This window comes from Bos indicus x Bos taurus, chromosome 5 (genome assembly GCF_003369695.1).
Source record: "Bos indicus x Bos taurus breed Angus x Brahman F1 hybrid chromosome 5, Bos_hybrid_MaternalHap_v2.0, whole genome shotgun sequence".
Lineage (NCBI taxonomy): Eukaryota > Metazoa > Chordata > Mammalia > Artiodactyla > Bovidae > Bos > Bos indicus x Bos taurus.
Window position 1 is genome coordinate 12619407 of NC_040080.1, and position 19696 is coordinate 12639102.

At 58.3% G+C, this 19696-nt stretch overlaps 2 protein-coding genes across 4 annotated transcripts in view; one reads left to right on the forward strand and one right to left on the reverse strand.

The window, feature by feature from the left end:
* The window catches only part of NINJ2 (ninjurin 2), a 72265-nt gene extending 68930 nt beyond the window's left edge, over positions 1-3335 (forward strand). The window contains exons 2-4 of one of the 2 annotated variants that reach the window (XM_027540999.1): positions 1664-1802; positions 2361-2536; positions 2963-3335. In XM_027540999.1, coding sequence (XP_027396800.1) covers positions 1664-1802; positions 2361-2518 — 297 coding nt within the window. In that variant the 3' untranslated portion in view covers positions 2519-2536; positions 2963-3335. Of the gene's footprint in view, positions 1-1663; positions 1896-2360; positions 2537-2962 lie in introns of both variants that reach the window. The other variant, XM_027540998.1, reaches the window with a different exon arrangement.
* A 969-nt stretch (positions 3336-4304) lies between these two features.
* B4GALNT3 (beta-1,4-N-acetyl-galactosaminyltransferase 3) overlaps positions 4305-19696 on the reverse strand; it is a 97690-nt gene continuing 82298 nt past the window's right edge. Inside the window, exons 6-20 of one of the 2 annotated variants that reach the window (XM_027541001.1) lie at positions 19528-19628; positions 19117-19184; positions 17701-17779; positions 17519-17585; positions 15631-15774; positions 14616-14725; positions 13799-13899; positions 13527-13588; positions 12183-12984; positions 10253-10572; positions 9401-9554; positions 9117-9189; positions 8606-8759; positions 7880-8006; positions 4305-6319 (exon numbers count right to left, since the gene is read on the reverse strand). In XM_027541001.1, the coding sequence (XP_027396802.1) occupies positions 6211-6319; positions 7880-8006; positions 8606-8759; positions 9117-9189; positions 9401-9554; positions 10253-10572; positions 12183-12984; positions 13527-13588; positions 13799-13899; positions 14616-14725; positions 15631-15774; positions 17519-17585; positions 17701-17779; positions 19117-19184; positions 19528-19628 (2471 nt within the window). In that variant the 3' untranslated portion in view covers positions 4305-6210. Of the gene's footprint in view, positions 6320-7879; positions 8007-8605; positions 8760-9116; positions 9190-9400; positions 9555-10252; positions 10573-12182; positions 12988-13526; positions 13589-13798; positions 13900-14615; positions 14726-15630; positions 15775-17518; positions 17586-17700; positions 17780-19116; positions 19185-19527; positions 19629-19696 lie in introns of both variants that reach the window. The other variant, XM_027541000.1, reaches the window with a different exon arrangement.

Consider the following 19696-nt stretch of genomic DNA (forward strand, 5'->3'; position numbering starts at 1 on the left):
GGCCCAGCGCCCGAGGCAGGCGCGCGCCCTGCGGCCGTCCCCGCCCACCGGCCGCACTTCTGGCGGGGCCGGGCGGGCGGCTAGGGTGGGAGGGGGTCGCTCCTGGGCTCCTGGCTGTGAACAAAAGAGGGGCATCCATCAGGATTCGGGGGTTCATCCAATCGGATCCTCAGGCCATAGGGAGGGCCCCCTCTAGTCATTTCAGTCATCCCTCTGCCTCAGGGCAAGGCTGCACCTAAATCGTCCAGAAGAATTTAAGAAAACCCTTCCCCTGCTTTTGGGGATTCCCCAGGGGCTCAGAGGGTAAAGCATCTGCCGGCAATGCGGGAGACCTGGGTTCAATCCCTGGGTCGGGACGATCCCCTGGAGAAGGAAATGGCAACCCACTCCAGTACTCTTGCCTGGAAAATCCCACGGGTGGAGAAGCCTGGTACATGGGGTCGCAGAGTCAGACACGACTGTTATGGGGACTCCTTGCTAGGCACCGCCTCCCCGAGTCTCTCAGCCGTCTGTCCTCTAACCACAGTCCCCACCTTGCAGGGTGACTGGCCCACCCAAGTCAGCACTGGGTCATTTCAACCCCTGTTTCACACCTTTGGTGGGTTTTAGGTCAGCCGAAGCAGACCTGGGAACAGGCTCCCATCCTAGCCTTTGTGAGGCCAGGTTTCACACCAACCCTGCCTTGTCAGTGGATTCCTCAGGGAGAAACACCAAACTGTACCCCACCCCCCAGCGCCCACACCCCAGCTGCCCAAGCTGCTCCTTCGGACTCGAGCGCCACCACGTGGACACGGGGCAACGGTGCCTTGCGGGACCAGAACCTTTCAACATGTCTCCCCGGCTCTGGGCCCTCTTTAGGCTGTGCATCCATATCCAGCGCCATCCTAAATGAATCGCCTCAAAACGCGCCCAGTTCTTTCGAGAGACTGCAGGTTGCCTGCAGCATTCCGTTTGCCCCCTGCCCCCACAGCCCTGCTTGTGACCCTCTCTTTTAGAGTAAGTGGCTTCTTGAGAGTAAAACTTCATCTTAATGTTTCAAAAGCAAATCAAATGTAAATTATGCATCAATAAATTCTAGCTAAAAAGTAATAACAAACAAATGAATTCTTTTGACCGGCCTGTACTCCTGTGTACATACATGCATGTTCACAGACGTGTGTATAATGGGCTGGGTGTGACAGCTGGGGTGTGTGTGCCCGAGCAAGGCTGTGGCTGCAGGGGTCCCCACGAGGTCAAGTTGGAGCAGAACCCAAGAGTGCGCAGTTCCTGTTCCATCTGTGGCGCTCTGCACCCCGCCTTGGGGCCCACATCGTTCTGGGAGGAGAGAGGCCTTTTCCTTGTCCACTCAGCCTCAGAACTCCTCATCCTGTCTTCTGCAATGCTCTCCTCTCAGGGGAAAACAGAGGTGGTAAAGAACCCACCTGCCAATGCAGAAGACTCAGGTTCGATCCCTGGGTTGAGAAGATCCCCTAGAGAAGGGATTAGCAACCCATTCCAGTATTCTTGCCTGGACAATCCCATGGACAGAGGATCCTGGGGGCTTAGGTCCATGGGGTCACAAAGAGTCAGACACAACTGAAGCGACTTAGCACACCCCTTCCCAGCCTCTCAACCGCTTCCCTTCTGGAGCCTCCCGGGTAAGCCTGTATTTTGTCCCCAACAGCCTGGGAGCCCCAGCCCAGGGAGCAGCCCGCTCGTCAACCTGAACCGTTATGCCACCAAGAAGAGCCTGGCGGAGAGCTTGCTGGACATGGCGCTCTTCATGTCCAACGCTGTGCAGCTGAAAGCGGTGCTAGATCGGGGTCCGTCCTCCTATAACTACTTCGCCCTCGTCACCCTCCTTAGCATCTCTCTGATCCTGCAGGTGGTCATCGGAATCCTCCTTGTGGTCATGGGTGAGGAGCCCGGGCCTGGAGCTGGCCTCGGGGGGTCGGTGGGAAGAAAAGTCCCGAATGCCTCCCTGTCACACCGTGCGTTTGCACAGTCTTACACTAACCTGCTGTTAGCCCTGTGCACCTTCAAGTGCCCAAGTAACAACCACACAGTGCAGGCAGGCACCCTGACCTACCTCCTAGCATCCCATCTAGTAGCCAGTACAATACCTGCTAAGTGACCATGCTCACTAACTCGTAGCAGCATTCCTTAGAGCGTGCATTCCCCACTCTGAGAAGACCCAGTGTAAGTTTCCAAAATTGGCTCTATTGAGTACCACGTGAACACCCCTCATGGTCAGTGAGGGAGAAGGCATTGCAGCACAATGGCCACCAACTCCTGATCTCTGAGGGGCTGTGGTGGGGGAAGCTCCAGGCTGTCATCTCCCCACCCCCAGGCCATCATTTGCTTCTCCCTCTTCTCCACAGCTCTACTGAACCTTAATGAGGTGGAAAAGCAGTGGCGACTCAACCAGCTCAACAACGCAGCCACCGCCTTGATCTTTATCACTGTCATGATCAACATCTTCATCACAGCCTTCGGGGCACATAGGATTGGGCTCCTGGCTGCTGGGACCCCTCTCTGAACAAGACCTGGAGCCCAGGTGAGGGAAGATGGGAGGTGCACAGGTGGCCCTTCTCACCTCTGTGGGTTTGGGCTGAGAGAGATGCTCGCCAGGCAGAAGGGGAAGAATGTAGACCTGGGGCAGGGATGAGGTCATGGAGCAGAGCATGGGCTGAGACTCACCAAAGTCCTCTGCTCTCTCCTCCTAGGCTGAGCTTCTCTGCAGCCTGGGAGGGTGGAGGCTGCGGTTAGTGGGGGAAGAGGGAGATGCGGGTGTTCTCCTTGACAGAGTCCAGGACCATGGGGAGCCAGCTGGCAGCACAGAGCCTCAGGCCCTGCTTCAGGTTTGGATCTGAACCCGCAGTTGCACCCTGGGAAGGCACCAGGTCGATTGTGTGACACTTGGGCCCGAGGCGCTGGTCTGGCCTGGCCTGCCCTTCTCTTCATCTCTTTGCTTCCCCTACAGGTGCTGGGCCTGGAACTGCTTCTCTCCCCCTTGATCTGCGAGGCTGAAGGGCACAGCATACAGCTTCGGGGAGAGCTCCTAGACTCAGAGGGCAGTATAGACACCCCTGCTTCCTACCCTCGGTGCTGGAACAAAGATGGGCTCTTCTCCCAGCTTAAGCGGGGTCATCTGGGCCTGGAGTCCTGAGCTCGGACTCGAGTACCACCCACCTGTTTCCTGGGCCTCAGGCATGCCTATGGAAAGCTGGGTCTGCCCAGCTTAAGGACTCTGCTTCTGACCCCACCCTGTTCCTTCCCTCTGCCCCAGCTTGTTTTCTCTTTTCTATAGGATGGAATGATTTCTCTCCATAAAGCTTTCTGCAGATCCACCATGAGTCAATCTTTGTGTCTTCAATTGTGAAGGCTCAAGCACCCGGGCGGGCAGCTGTCTCCATCTGTGTCCTGGAAATGGCTCAAAGGAGCAACCCCAAGCCTGGAGGGGAAAAGGCTTTTAAGTCACTCCCTCTCCTGTGGGTTCTGCTCTGAGTCAGGTTTCCCTGCTCAGTGCCTAGGGTAATTACCATCTGCTGCATTAGCAGCAGACCAGTCTCCTCTGGATGCTTTTTGAGAAGCTCCAATTGGCTGCCTCTGGGCTTCCCTGGTGGCTCAGACAGTAAAGAATCTGCCTGCAATGCAGGGGACCAGGTTCTATCCCTGGGTCAGGAAGATCCCCTGGAGAAGGGCATGGCAACCCACTCCAGTACTCTTACCTGGAGAATCCCATGGACAGAGGAGCCTGGCAGGCTACAGTCCATGGGGTTGCAAAGAGTTGGACATGACTGAACGACTAACAAATTGGCCGCCGCAGCTTTCACAGAAGCACCCTCTCTTGGGCATGTGCTTAAGGAATACAAACTAATTTCAATCTCTGCCTAGATCAGATATGACCAGGATGGTACCTTTGTACTGTAACGCATCAACAGGGCATGCCCAGCTTAAACACAGATGCTTTTCGATTGTCCGCTCTCTTAGAATAAGCCACACCTCAGCTCCTCACCCGACCTTCCTGTGTCCATCAGCCTTTCTCAACTGAAAGCTCCAACCTGCATGAATCTACTGCACAGGAAATATTCCTCAGACAGGAACCTCGTGGTCCCCCTCCTGAGTAAACCACACCGCAGGGAAGGCTGCCTGCCCCCCCACCACACACACACACATACAGGTGATGAAGGGCGATACGGAGAGTCCCTGGCATGTCCACTGGAGGCCTCAGAGCTTAGAGATGGCCACGTGAGCCTGGGCCCTCTGCCCAGCCCTCTCCCACCCTGATGGGCAATAGGAAAACACGAGGGCACTTTGTTTTCTGAGACTTTGCTGTATTTAACGCTTTCCCTCCCCGCACCCTACACATTTCCCTACCGAGTAGGGGCCGTGCCAGGCCCCCTCCATTAAGGCAGACGGTGTGGAGGTAACAAACGCAGAATGCAAGGCACTGGCTGGGGCAGGGGGGTGGCAGGCCGGGGAGGGGAGGCTGGGCAGACATCTGTCCTCAGGAGGAGTGAAGCAGGAGGACCATCTGGGTGGACTCAGGCCTTGCTGGGCAACGCCCAGGGATAAAAGTAGCCCCAGAAAGAAACCTGGCCACCCAGGCAGCTGCGGCTCTCATCTACTCCCTACAGTCCTTCCCTGAAGGCACAGCATGTGAGCCAGGACCATAAAAGGCCATAGCCTGAGGGCAGATCGAGCATCCACAAGCCACAATCTATTAACCGAAAAGTCTGTGTCCTTCACGATTTCTTAGGCGGGAGGCAGGGGTTCTCGTCAACCTCCAGAAGGTTCTCGCCGGGCTCCATTCTCCCGCAGGCCAAATTTGTGCTCTGGCTGACCGCGGGGCCCACCGGGCAGACCCTGCAGTTCCACACACCGAGACCTGGACTCCATCACGACACCGAGCCTGGCCCAGCGGACTGGCCTCCCGGGCCCCGCTGCACCTGCTCTGGGCCCTTCCTCGCAAATGCTGGGGTTTGCGAGGCCGCACGTCCAGGGCAGCGGTGGTGAGTTAGAGCAGTGCAGAAGGCAGCAGCAGTAGAAACATCCCCAGTCTAGAGGCGCCTGGGACCATTAGTGCAAGAGAAGTGTGCGATGCGATCTAGGTGACAGAAAGGGTGCCCCAGGCCCCAGAGGCCGAGGGCTGTGCTCCCTGAAACGGCTTCACTTTTCAGTCCTGCTCCCGCTCTGTGGACAGAACGACATCCTCGCCTCACCTCCCCAGACCTTCCCCCCTGGGGCCCCGTTCCCCAGTTCAGAGGGCAGGAGGGGGCTGGGCTGTGAGGACTCAGGCTTCCCGCTTCCCTTTCATCCCTCCCCTTGGACCTCACCCCTCCCCTCCCCCTCTCCCCGCGCTGCTTCATGTGGTCCCCAAGGCCCAGCTCACAGGTGGCTGGGACAGAAGGGGTCTTCTCTCCCTGCCATCCCCCCACCCTCCCTCGCCTGTGATGCACGTCCGCCCTGCACCGGGGAGCCAGGAGCCCACCACCCCAGTAGGTTCCCTGGCCCCCAACCCCCTGAGGCACTGGGAGGAGTTGGTCCACTCTGTGCTTCCAGTCAGTCTGGAGACAGTGCGGCTGGAGGGTGAGGTTAATGCCCTGATCGGCGGCCAGCTGTCGGTCGGCTACCTGGAAGGTGTATGTGTCCCAGAGGCAAGGACCCACGGGGCAGCTACTAATGGCTCCACGTGGGGCCAGCTCCCCAGTTGCCCGGTCCAGGGCCCAGGGACGTACCCGTGGGTCTGAGGTATGCAGGGAGGGAGTGCCCTTCCTATAAATGTACAACTCCACCCCCTCACAGTCTATGCTGGGTCTGGACATGTGTGGTTTTGGTTTTCTGTTAAAAAAAAAAAGTAAAACCCCAGTAAAATTCATCCAATAGAAAAGCTTCCAGTCCATGGTCACTGCCCCGCTAGGAGCCCCGGGTGGGCACTGGAAGGCACCTCCCATCAGTGTGGTGTGGCCAGGCTGGGCTTGCCTCCCTTGACCTGGTCCCGCTGCCCTTCCTGAGAACTCTGCCATCTCTGTCTCGTCTCCTGGCCCCAGAGGCCCAGAGGTGGAGGACGGCTGCTGGGGCAGGGGGTACCGACTCGGAGGCTGCTTGGGCCCACCATGGCCCCTGCTCCCCTCCCTTTCCGCTCCGGCAGTGAGCGGGCACTGGCCGGGCCACTGTGGTCCAGGTGCCAGAAGCCATCGGTCCAGCAGGTGCCCCCTAATGCCGGGGTTAAGGCATCTTCATCTGGCGGCGGTTCCACATGCCCCGCTTGGAATGGAAGTAATGGAAGAAGTTTCGGAGGGAGAGACGCTCCACTTCCAGGCCAGCTTGGAGGATCCTGGGGGGAGGAGGGTGGGATGAGCCACAGAAGCACCGAGGGAAGTGGGGAGAGGGCCAGCCCGCCTGCCACGACCCCACCAGGCCCTGGCCGCGTCCCATGGGGCAGGGGTTGGGCAGAGAGCCAAATGGCCTGGGCCGTGTCTCAGAGCCTCTCTCCCTAGAAAGGATAAATGGATACAGTGGTGGATGTGGTGAGGACCAGTGAAGAAGGGTACAAGTGCTCACCACACCTGGAGGTCGGCCAGCAGGGGTCCCTCCACCCTGTCTGATGGAGGGAGGGGGAGTCAGGAAGCAGACCTTGTCCCAGCTCCCACCCTCTTCCCGCTGGGAGGCCTGTGCTCCCAGCAGGTGGAAATAACTGGAATTTGGAGCAGTTTCTTACTCCCTGGGCCTCACAGGAGGCAGAACTGTGGAGGTCTGCCTTCCCCCAGGGGTGGAGGTAACACCAGGCTTCTCTCCGCTTTGGGGTCTGACCATGGAGCTTTACGGGAGCTGTGTTATCTAACACAAGCTCCCTCACGGGCCCTCGTTTGCACCTTAAATTCTCTTAATATTGTCACCTTCTTTCCTGCCTGCCTGACTGCCCTCTAGGGAAAAATCAAACAGATCCGATTTTCAAGTTTTCAGATCGGGTTTTCAAGACAGTCATAGCTGAGAGATTTAGGGCAAGTTGTTAACTTCTCCTCAAGGCTTAGTTTTCTCACCTGGAAAAGAGAGATGACCACACGTCCCTCCCAGAGTCTGGGGAGTGGAGGATGTCCACTAAGAAGGGGGTGGAGGATGTCCATCGCCTACCCAGTCAGGTGCCCAGTGACTAGGTGGTGAGGAGGTGTCCGGTCTCTCAGGGAGAAGAGTGTCTTCCTCGTCAGGGTCCCCTCCCCCTGGGCCCCTGACCTTGCCCCGTCTACCTCCTCTGGACGCTGCTTCAGCAATTACATCCTTTCTCTCTTGGATTCTCCTCCTCTCTCTCCTTCACCCTCACTCCTAAAGCTCAAATCTCAAGGTGTCATCCATTTTCCCCCTCCTCCCCTTGGTGGCAAATTTCCTGAGGAATTTTGAGGTGGAATCTCAGACTAAGCCTCCTGGTTCCTCACCACCCACACACACGCCCTGAAACGCCCTCTCCCTGCATCCCGCCAGCCTGTCCTCCTCTGCAAAACTGCCTTCTCCCGGGGCTCCAGGGACCCAGAGCCTCCTGGATACTCAATGCTTTCAACGGTCCACGCTGGCTCTTATGCTGACCCTGTGTTGACTCTCTCATAAACCCCCCAAAACTCCAGCCTTCTCCCCAGCCATGTTCTCCCAGGTGAGCAAGGGGGTGCCCAGCGGACAACATTACCATTCACACCCTTGCAGCTCAGAGTCTGTGCCCTTCCCTAACTGTCTGCCAAGCACCCTCCACGCCTGCCCTGCCACACAGGCAGAGGCAGGATCCCCTCCAATAGTTCAGTCTCAGCGAGGAAAGGAATCCAGGCCAGTGGGGCCAAGGGGGCTGGACCTGGGGGGCTCTAGCCCCGCCCCTGCCCCAGGCTCCTCCCATAGGCCCCTCCCCAGTCACCTGTCCAGCAGCTCCCAGTCCTCTCCGCCCCAGCGGTCTCGGAACTCCTTGGTGTTCATGCCGCCGATCCTGTCCAGGTCTGACTTGTAGATGCCTAGCAGCCCGAATCCGTTCACCTCCCAGTAGCCTGCAGACAGACAAGCCCCGGGGGAACTGAACCTGGGCCAGGAGGTGGACCGAGGGGGCTCCAGGGTTGCACCCCTAGACCCTTTACTGGGAGGCGCAAGACTCTCATCTGAATGAGCCCTTTTCCTGTTTGTGGGGAAAGCCCTCTGAGCTAAGTTTCCCGGTCCAGAGAAGGCAGCAGTCCTCCAGGGAGGGACCAAGGGCTGGTGACAGGCTCCCAGGAGGCTATGACAACAGCAGCCCCCGAGGGTGCAGCCATGCCCGGCTCCCTTTCCAGGCAGGAAACCTCTCTTCTCTGCATCCTGAGTGGGCACACAGTCTGGCACATAGTAAGTGCTTGGTAAATGTCTGACGAACAAATGAAGGGGAAAACCCAGGAAGTGTTCAGCCTTGCTGCTGCTGCTGTCGCTGCCGTCAGCTCAGCCCTGGGCCACTTCATGGTCTGCCCAGGTGAGCAGGGCTGCCAGGTGAGTGGAGATGGGGAGGGGGAAGAGATGGAGAGGGGGGTGCTGCCGCCGGAGACAGGACTGTCTCCAGCTCCGGGTTAAGCACCAAGGCACAGAGGTCTTTCCCACCCTCCCGAGCCCAGGGCAGGCTCACCCTCAGGCCACTGGGGGGTGGCCCCGCAGTGCAGCCTCATGACCATGGGGGCAAAAGCCATCTTGCCCTCCACGCAGTGCTTCCGGATGGTGTCGATGATGCCAGCTGGGAAGTGGATGTGGAGGTCGCAGAGGAAGATGATGCTGTGCGGGTCCTGGGGACAGATGGGGGCGTCAGCAGTCCCCCTAGACCAGGGTGAGGAGCCCAGGACACTCTAGGACCATCCTCTGGCTCTCTCCCATTTCAGTGACCGACAAGCTTGCGTGAAACAAAGTGCTGGATGGATTTCCACGGCCCTGGGCATTGGGGCACAATTCTCGTGATCAGAGAGGCAACCCTGACTGTCTTCATGGATGCTGGGGACTCCGGACAAACGCTCCCACCCTGGCCCTGGCCCTGCAGAGTAGCAGAGAGGACCGTGTGTCTTGCGGCTTCCTCTCTGAGGAGCTGGCCATCTGAGGGTCTCTTCACCAGCCTTTGTCATCTCCCAGGCCCCTCTCAGGCCACTTACCTTCACCAGATCCACACCAGCCTGGAGTCCAGCCGAGCGTTCAAAATTCCCACTTAGCTTCATGTACTGGTAGCTGCGGGGAGAGCAAAAGAGAGGTTGAGCCTCAGGACCCAGCTGTGATGGTCCCAGGAGGAAGCCAGCAGGCAGCACAGAGGTGATGCAGGCTCCTGGGATGGGACTCTGGGTGGGTGAATCCTCTGGAAAGAGCTAGACTGAGAATCAGGGCACCGATGGGACTTCAGGAAGAGGCTGCTCAGGCTGCGCCCCGCCGGGAACACCCTCACCTCCGCAGCTTGGACTGTTTCAGGGCCGTCTCGATGTCCATGTCCTCGCTGCTATAGTCAGTGATGATGATGTTGAAGTGCGGGTCACTGGTGACCTGGGACAGGGTCTCCATGTCTCTGATGAATTGCTGCACCCAGCGTGCCTGGTTCTTCACTGCCCAGCAGGGTGGGGAGAAAGAAGCAGAGTAATGCAAAGGAGCGCCTCTTTACTCCCAGGTCCTGCGTGGTCAGGAGTCCCATTGGACCTTTGCTTAGGGCAATGCGGCTACGAGAAAGGTTAGCAGGGCAGTAGGGGTCGGAGGGCAGCGGAGAGCTCCTGGTACGGGGGCCTCTCCACCCCGTCCCTGCACAGCCTCCCAGGCAGGGCCCCGCGGAAGGCCTGGAGCTGGAGCTTGTCATCCACTCTCATAGTAACCCTCCTGGGCCCTGACAGTCCAACTCACCAGCTGTCCATCCCATGATCACCCTGCACTTCCTGTCTGACCCCCTCCCTCCAACCCGTTCTACTCCTGTGACCGGCTCCCCTTTCCCTCTCTTGTTATGAAAACCAGCCAGCCTGCTCCCCAAGCCCCTCCCTGTCTTACTGCCCCAGGCCAGCAGCCCCAGCCCATTGTTCACTCCCAACCCTGCATGCAGGTTCCATAGGAAGAGCTGCCGGTCAGCCGTCCTTCTCAGCTCCCGCCCTGACGGCCCAGGTCACCTGAGACCAGTTACTTCGCTCCCGTGAGCCCGTTTCCCACGGTGGCCTTTCCCCCAGGTTCTGTGAGATCACATCAGGGAGCAGAGACCAGGCGCTCGCTATCTCACGAGGCCTCTGCTCGGCCGAGGGTGCCTAGGCAGTGGGAGGCTCACCCGGCACGATGAAGTGGACCACGGCGCGGTGGTTCCAGGAGAAGCCCTGGGGCCAGCACAGCTTGGGCTCCGGGGCCCGGGCACCCGGGCCGTGCCTCTGGAAGTCATGCGGGCTCCACACCAGGCCCTGCAGGTTCAGGGCCTCGGCCTCCTTCCCGCCCACAGCATCAGTGCCCTGCCAGCCGCGCGTGGACACGAACTCCGAGAGCCGCACCAGGCGCTGGCCTTGCTCCAGCAGCTCGAGCTCCAGGAGGTAGCGGCCCCCACGGAGGTGGTCCTGCCGCTTCTCTATATTCACGATGCGCTGAAGCTGGTACCTCCTGGAGGAAAGGGCAGGAGGCTTCTGTCACTCCACCCCATGTGTCAGGAGACCCCGGGCTTTGCCCAGCTTTGCAGCTGGTTAACATGCTCACACGATGCCTACCCGCTCCAGTGGGCACTGCCATCATCTTTAAAAAAAGGATCCGTAGAGATGGATGAGCTAGTCTCTTAGAGCTCTAAGACCCTAAGTATTCAGCACGTAAGGTGGAGGCGTGAGTCACAGTGAAAAGATTCCTTTAGAAACTAACCCTCATTACTACACAGCTCTGTTCAGTCCACAGTGCGAAAGACAACGGGGACTTCCCGGCGGTCCAGTGGTTAAGAATCTGCCTGCCCATGCCAGGGACATGGGTTCGATCCCTAGTCCTGAAAGATCTCACACACCGCAGAGCAACTAAGCCCGTATACCACAACTCCTGAGCCTGTGTGCCACAGTGACTGAGCCTGCGTGCCACACCTAGAGAGCAACAAAGACCCAGCACAGCCAAAAAAATTTTTAAAAATACGTATGGCTAATAAAAGAATAATTTTAAAAGAAAAGACACGACAGACGATTGGAAATGCTGACTGGTTGGCCCGACATCACTAGTCACAAGGGAAATGAAATCAAAACCACAGTGCAATACCACTCCACATCCACTTGCATGGCTATTTTGTGTGTGTGTGTGTGGCTATTTTTTAAAAAAGGAAAATTAGAATTGATGAGACTATGGAGAAACTGGAGCCTTTATACACCGCTGATGGGAACGTAGAATGGTACAGATGATTTGCAAAAGAGTTGGCAGCTCCTCAAAATGTTAAACCTAGAGTTACTCTATGACCCAGCCATTCAATCCCAAGGAATTTAGCCAGGAGAACTGAAAACAGGGTCACGCAAATACCCTGTACATGAATGTTCATAGCAGCATCATTCATAAGAGCAATAGGTGGAGACAACCGAAATGCCCATCAGCTGATGAATAAACAGACATGTAGTCTGCCCAGACAGTGGACTATGAGACAGCTGTACAAAGACATGAAGCACTGATACACTCTACAATGTGCATGAGCCTCGGAAGCATCTGCTAAGTGGAAGACGCCAGACCCGTGTGAAATGTCTGGCATAGGTAAATCTACAGAGACCAAGCAGAGCAGTGGTTGCCGGAGCCTGGGAGGACAGAGGAAACTGCTAACCAGATTTCTTTTAAAAGCGATGAAAACATTCTAGAATCAGATAGGGGTGGTGGCTGCACAACATTCTAAATATACTTAAAACCCACTCAACTGTACACTCCTAAATGGTGAATTAAATGATATATTCCTTTTATCTCAGTTAGAAAAACATCAGTGGGTTGAAAACAAATGAATGGATGAAAAAAACCAAGTGCTCAGTCGTGCCTTCTGCCGCCGCCCTTCCAGCCCACATCTGGGGTCTCAGGGTGTCTTTTTAGCGCCAGCTTTGCTGGTTCCACCTCTTTACCGGCTTCTTGCACGAGCGCCTTCCCAGAGCTCAGCCTGGGCCCAGGGCCAGGCCCAAGGATTTCAGACCATGCCCAATGCTGGGAGCAAGGCCTGAAGGCCCGCATTCGCAGGCGCCCCTCCCCGCCCGGCCGAGAGCCCTTTACCTTACCCCCGGATCCTCTGGTTGAGCTTCTTCAGGAAGACCCGCGTGACCTCGAGCGCCTCCTGCTCCGGAAGCAGCAGGTTGCCCGACGTGTTACAGCTCAGGTCGATCCAGTCCGTCCGCAGCGCTTGGAAGTCCAGATCGTGGGCGCTGAAGGTCTGCTCCCAGTTCACCACGGGGTCGAACATAGACAGATACTCCAGCACCTCGCTCACATCCTCCTCATCCTCCCCCTCATCCTCTCCCTCGGCCTCACCCTCCGTTTGTCCTTCTTGGCCAGCTCCTGCCACCACCACATCCTGGTCCTCGGGCCAGCCCCTCCTGGGGTCTGGAGGCTCCATCCTATCGCCCCTTCTCTGCTCTGCGATGTACGACTCGACCTGGTTCAGCCACTGGGACCGCCCGAGCATCTTCCCGGGACTGGCACCAGCGGGCCTGGGCCTCTTTGCTGGTGGTGAGTGCCCAGCCAGGGGCCCCGGGGGCCACTTGTCAGGATGCTGCGGAGCTTGGTGGGGCTCGAGGCTGGGCTTCCTTGCCTTCTTGTCTGCTGGCTGGGCAGGGGTGGTGCTGGGCCTCACGGGGAGGGAGGCTGTGGAGTTCTGCCAGGGAGGGGGCGCTGCCAGGCCCTCCTGGGCCCGAGCCAGGAGTCTCCGCAGGTTTCGGAGGCGGCGGTCAGGGGCGTCCTTCCTGGGGGCTGTGGGGGGGCCTGACTTCCCCACTGGCATCCTGGCATTCTGGCCATCAGGGGCAGGGGTGTCCTCTGCCGCTTCTCCATACTGGGATTCTTCTAGAAGGCCGTCCTCGAAACCTGCTGTTAAAACCATCCCTCACATGGGCTTTTCAACGTCTCCCCAGCAAGATCCAGAAGACAGCTGAGGACCAGGGAGGTGAGATGGGCAGAGGTCCCCGGCAAGACCCAGGGTGAGTTACTCAGCCTCAACTAACCCAGCGTCTCCATCGGCATAAAGCGTTGTCAAGGATGGTGACATGAGGGACAGAAAGTGCTAGCAGGGGCCCAGCGGATGGCCGGGGTCAGGCCCCAGCCCCGCAAAGTGAGAGGCCGTGGGAGGACAGTGCTTCTGTAGGGCAGTTTCCTAAGTGTAGGGCAGGCAAGGCCCTTGGGCCCTCAGGATGTGTCGCCAGGGCCCTGAATCTCCTCCTCTGGACCACCCCACTTTCGAAACGTCCCAACTTGTGTCTTGGAAATTAAGGGGGCGAAGGGCTGCTCCCCATCTCTTAGGCCTGGGGGAAGGGGCTGCAGGGTTTGCATTCTAAGCTCCTGGGGACGGTTCTGGCCCAGTCTGGACTGTCACCCTCCAGCCTGGCCCAGAGGCTCGGCCATCACTCTACCTGGCTGCTCTGGGCCCTGCTTCTGAGGCTGGTCAATCTTGATGTAGTCTTGAAAGCTGAGCCTGCAGGGGGGAGGAGGGGAGCTCTGAGGTCACAGCTGGCCGGGGGTACAGGGGAGAGGGGTGTGAGTGTGTGTGCATGTGTGTACATATATGTGTGTGTGTGCGTGTGCATGTGTGAAGCGCCCAGGAAAAGCCAAGGGCCCCGGTGGAGTGCCCTCGCAGCCCCTTGGTCCAGGGAGCTCTCCTGGCTCCCCCCACTTGGCGCCTCACCTGTCTTGGTAGTAGGCATTTTCCTGGTAGAAGCACTTATTCTGGGTCTCCATGTGGCTCAGGCGGGTGTAGTCATTAGGGTAAACAAAGGACAGGTGAATCTGGCGGGGCGGAGGAAGGCACGGGGCTGCTGTGGACCAAGCATCTGGATTCCGGCCACTCTTTACACCCCCTCCTGGGACCTGGGTGGTACGTGCCCCCCAAGCCAGGTTCCCCGGTGCCCACTTCCCGTCTCCTGCCCCAGCTCATCCAGCTGCAGCCGGGACCACCCACCTCTTGTCCTGTGGCCTTTCCCGCTGACTGCACCCCAGGACCAACCCCCGCTACTCCCTACACTGCTTTTTCACCCCCTTTAAACACAGCTCTAGGCCACGGCCACCAAAACCCTCTCAACCCTTCCCCATAGCTGCCCCTGGCCCTCTGTCCTGCCTCCAGTCTCCCCCGCCGTCATCTCTGGGCCCAGGAGCCCAGCATCACCCCGCCTCTCAGCCTCCACACGGGCTCTGGGTTCTCTAAAGTCGAGCCCCTCCACAGTTCACCTCCCCAGCGTCTCGTCTATAGTTTGATAAATACCACTGCCCTCGGGCGGAGGGTAGGAGGCCTCAGCCAGGCCACACACTGCACAGCGCTGGGCTCCACAGGGCTGCCCATCCAGGCTGGGCACCCGCGGAATACCAGTGGTGTGGTGTGGGAAGGCCGGGCACAGTGGAGTGCCAGTTCTCCAGGCCCAGGGCCTCCGGGGTGTGGCGTGGGGAGGAAGGGGTCAGCCTCAGCCAGCCCCTCCCATTCCAGCCCCTGTCACCCAGGCGAGACTTACAAACCGGAGTCCCTGGTAGCGCTGCAGAGGGAGCCCGTCCACCAGGTAGCTGGGCTTGTAGGGGCAGTCAGGGAGGACGTGTCGGAGCTGAGCCTTGGGGATCAGAGGCACTGGGGGTGGAAGGAGGTGGCTGAGGGCTGCGGGCTGCAGCCTGGAGCCTGCACATGTCTGTCTTTGCTCGTGAGAGAGTCCACATCCCGTGGTTGAGGCTGCTAAACCAAGCTGGCCCCCCCTCGAGGGTGGGGGTGGCATTCACAGGGAACCTTGGAGACAAGGAGTTTGGACACAGTCCCTGGCTCAAGGCACAGTAGAGCGCTGGGATCGCTGTATACGGCCAGTCTCAAAACAGGTTTCGAAACTTCCAAGAGGCCACAGAGCCTCACCCGAGTGCAGCATCAGTAACTGAATTTCCTTCCACTTGTCATGGAGGGGGCGTGTGGGGGTGGGGGGAAGGGGACACGTCATCTTTTAATTTTTATTTTAAAGTATTTAGTTATTTATTTGGCTGCTCTGGGTCTTAGCTGCCGCATGTGAACTATTTAGCTGTGGCATGTGGGATCTAGTTCCCCTCCTGGGGATGAAACCTGGGCCCCCTGCTTTGGGAGCGAGGAGTCTTAGCCACTGGCCCCTCAGGGAAGTCCACGTCAACGTTTAAGATGTAAATGTCCCTGGCAGTTTAAGGCCCCAACGCCTTAGTGGGGACACACTTCTCTCACTGGACAGGAGCTAGAACCCAGTGAGAAGCTGATGCCTGCGGTTGCAGAGGCATGTCTGGATTCTGGCTCTACTTCTTGTCCCGTCTCGTTTGCTCTGTAATGATCGCTACAGCTGTGAAGCGGTCCGTCTGTATTTCTGCACTGTTCTGCACGTGTGTTCTATTTCACACACGTGAAAGCAAAAAGCCTCTGGTTTGGGGACGCTGTGCAGGACAGAAGCCTCCCGAGTCTCCTCCCTGACACCATGGGCCTGGCAGTACATCCCCAGGCCAGAGGTCAAGAACGCGGCGAGGTCTTACCTCTGTAGAGAGCGTCCCGAGGGTCGGGCCGCAGCATGTCGGCGGGTGGTTGGTCGTCAGTGGGAAGGGGGTCTGGGGAGCGCACGTGGCTGGCTGCTGTCTGCGGGATGTGGTCCACCTCATCCATCCTCAGGAGGGTCTCATCTGGGCCCAGGGAGGAAAGAGCAGGACAGCCGTGACTCCCAGAGAAGCCAGCCCAGAAGCCAGGCCCCTGCCTTCTCGAGGGGCTAGGAAGGGGCCAGGTCAAGGTTCCGGTACCAGCTGCCCCACAACCTGGTACAGTGTGTGTGTGTGTGTAGTTGTTCAGGTGTGTCTGATGCTACAATCCTTTGGACTGTAGCCCTCCAGGCTCCTCAGTCTATGGGATTCTCCAGGCAAGACTACTGGAGTAGGTTGCCATCTCCTCTGTCAGGGAATCTTCCCGACTCAGGGATCGAACCTGCGTCTCCTGTGTTTCCTGCACTGCAGGTGTATTCTTTACCTGCTGGAGCCATCAGGGAAGCCTGGTACTGTATAGGATGTGCCCAATCCCTGCTCCCCCCACAAGCCGTGCCCCCAAAACTTGTGGTTTCAGCTGTTTCTCTCCCCTGGACCCCCTCCACCAGCCCCATGGCTGGCACACACCACAGTTTTGTGTGAACTGGAAAAAGCCACCTCTTACTCAAAAGGTTTTACTGCCACCTGCTAGAAATCTGTCCTTAGAAGTATGTTCAGTTTAACAAATACGTGAAAAGCACTTCCTACATAAGCCAGACACTGTTCCGAGTGTCTTACAAATATCAACCCTTTTAATCCTCGTCACCACTGTGGCTTAAATACAGCATGCTTCCTACTTTACAGACAAGGAACTCGGGCAAACAGAATCGAAGTCTTGTGCCTGAGATCACACAGCTGACAGGCTGGCAAAGCTGAGTGTGAATGCAGGGTGTCTGCCTCGGGCTCCCCAGCAGGCCTAAGCCCATGCCCAGGTGAGCAGGGCACCCTGAGGCTCAGCCGCTGGGGGTGTTTGCTTTCTGCCTGAGGCTTCAAATTGCCTTGGCCCACAGCGAGTTTTCCTTCTATGCTAGAGGCTGGCAACCTCTGGCCCATCTTATAGGTTTCCTACCTGAATTTGCTGTGGGCTTCTTTATTCTTGGTTCACACTGATTCCAACTCTCCCTTCTTCTGGCGCTTCTGCTCTGACCCTGTGGCCTCTTGCTTGGTCGCTGGCAGCCTCCCCTCACCTACCTTATCTCTTCCCCACGACCACCCTCTTCTGTGAGCCAAACGTGCCATTTCTTACTCCTTCCTGCCCTCCACACACACTGCCCGCCATCTCCTGGGCTCCTCCAGACCCGCCTTGCCTTCTTGCTAGGGCCTCTGCTGCGCCCCCTCCTCCTACACCTGGGCCCACGCGGGCTACACCCGCCGGTGGAGACTGCTCTGTGGGGCCCCCAGACAGGAAATCACAAGCCATGACGAGTGTGATCGGAGAGTCCACGGGCTGCAGCCGGAAAGCAGGTCAGCACGCTTTCTCCCCCTGGCCACGGCTGTGCAAGAACCATGGTGGCTCATCTGCAAAGCAGGGTCCTGGCCTCCCTCTGAAGTTTTTTTCACCTGGACTGAGCCTCACAGTTTCTGGAGCGCCTTGGAATCATGCAGACAATGCTGTGTGGAGGTGGATGGGCATTGTTCTGGGGTAAGGACTCCAAGAGCATGCAGAGGGTTCTCCCAGGTCACTGACCCCCGGGGGCTCAGGACCTCTGACCAAGGCGCTCCTTTGGCCTCTGCTCCTCATCCCGCACCCTTCACATTCGTGTTCTGGCCTCCACATGCCAGGCCCCCCAGCAGACAGAGCCCGGCAGGTTGGCCCACCTGGCCTCGTCCCCAGGCTGGGCAGGACACTCACTTGTGAAGAGGGACAGGGAAGCAGAGTCGATAATGCTGAACTTGGCCCCGGGGTCATTCCGCCGCCACTGGAAAGAGGCGAGAGTGGACATGAAGGGTCGGAGGTGGCTGATTGGGAACAAGGTTCAAGGGAGCAGGCAGAGGGGTGGCCAGGTGGGTGCCAAGGGGACAGTGAACACTCACCGCGACTTCCACGTGGTCGGTGCCCTGGTCGTTCTGCTTGTGCAGCACCTCGAAGTAGTACCGGCGGGCAGCTGCCAGGCTGGCGGGAGAGACCGTACGGGGCTGCCTCCCAGCACCACACGCGCCCGGCCCCTCCCTCCTCGCTCCTGGTCCCTCAGACCTGCCGCTGAGCATCTGGGTCAGAATCCCCATCACCACTTACTGACGGGGCAGCCTCAGTTTTCCCTCCCGTGAGATGGGATAATGACAGCACAAACCTCCCAGAACATTCAGGGAGTCACGTGAAATAACAGTGCTATCCTCAGAGAGCTGTTCCTATGTGTAAGCACCAAGTGCATGTGTGTGTGTGTGTGTACACACTTAATTGTGTCTGACTCTGCAACCCTATAGACTATAGCCCTCCAGGCTCCTCTGTGCACAGGATTTTCCAGGCAAGAATACTGGAGCGGGTTGCCATTTCCTACTTCAAGGGATCTTCCCAACCCAGGGATTGAACCCGCGTCTTCTGTGCTTTGGTAGGTGGACTCTTCATCACTGAGCCACCTGGGGAGCCCATGCTACCTCTGTTTGTAGATGAGAATGCTGAGGTGCAGAAATCTTGGGTAATTTGCCCAAAGTCACCAGGTAATAAGTGGCCCCATTGGGGTTTGGACCCAGGAAGTTGGGTCTCAGCCCCGGTTCTCAGTTGCTCCCCTGAGCCGCATGGGCAGTGGTGACCACAGGGGCTGGCACGGCCAGTGCTCTGTGTGAGCTGGCCTGTTTCACCACCATCAACACCAGCACCGGCACCATCAAGCCCACACATGTTCTCGTGGGTGGGTGGGTGTGGGTGTGTGTGCATGCGTGCGTGTGTACCACCAGGTGGCGCTCTGAGGCTGGGCTAGTTCCCGCCCCAGCCACTCCAGGAACCATCAACCCACAAATGTTCTCACCGTGTGTGCATGCATGTGTGTGTGCAGACCACCAGGTGGCGCTCTGAGGCTGGGTTAGTTCACTCCCTAGCCACTACGGGCCTTCCCTCCAGCCTGCTCAGGGGTCCCCGCCATTCAGAATTTTGTGCAGCACAGAAAGCGCAGGGGGACTCTGGGCTGCACAGCTGTAGATCTTTCCAGAGATGGAGAAAACGGGAAGAGAGAAAGGAGACCCGTTCTGTTTCCCAGCCCTGAGTGCCACCCAATATCCATGTGACTCTCATTAAGTCACAGCCCTCTCTGGGCCTCAGGTCTTCATCTGTAAAGTGAAGAAAGATGGTCCAGAAGGTCTCTGTCATTCTCCCGAAATGCAGGGGGCCCTGGCTTGCTGGACCTCTGTGATGGGGGGTGGGTGGCAGAGGGGTCCTCCTGGAGCCCAGCTCCTAGCCTGCCTCTGTTCCGTAAGGAGATTGAAGGATTTGCTGCTCATCACGACCCATCTCACCTGACTGGCTTCGAAATCTGACTCCGGAATTTTGCGAACTCTCCAGGGGCAGTCCACTCTTTTCCAGTCTGGAGGTGTGGGGAGAGGGGGAGGGTGGGAGTGATGAGTGAGGAGACAAGGAGAAAGGAGGGAGGTGGGAGGACGGAGGAGGGGAAATGCTGAGGGATGGAAGGGGGCTTGGGACCACTCGAGAAGCAACTGTCTTTCCTCGAAGTGCTCCCCCCAGTGCAACCCGAGAAACCACATGAATCCCCAGCACCAGGACCAGGATGGGTGTGGCCTAGACCTGAGTCTTCTCCAGGTCTGTTCCCTCCCACATCCTGTCCGTGCCTCTGTAAGAGTGACCTGATGGAGGCGTGTGACCTGGCTCCTGGGGGGACGGGAGGGCCTGTGGGGCTGAGCGGACCCTACCTTGCCCACGCTGGCCAGCAGCCGCAGGCCGGAGACCTGGTCATCCCGGCTCAGCCAGAATTCTGCGTTGTCGTCGGCAGCGATGGCAAACTGGATCTCCCCTGGGCATGGGGGGTGGTTTTCCCAGGTGAGGGCAGGACGAGACTTCCCCTAGGGGGCACTCATGTCT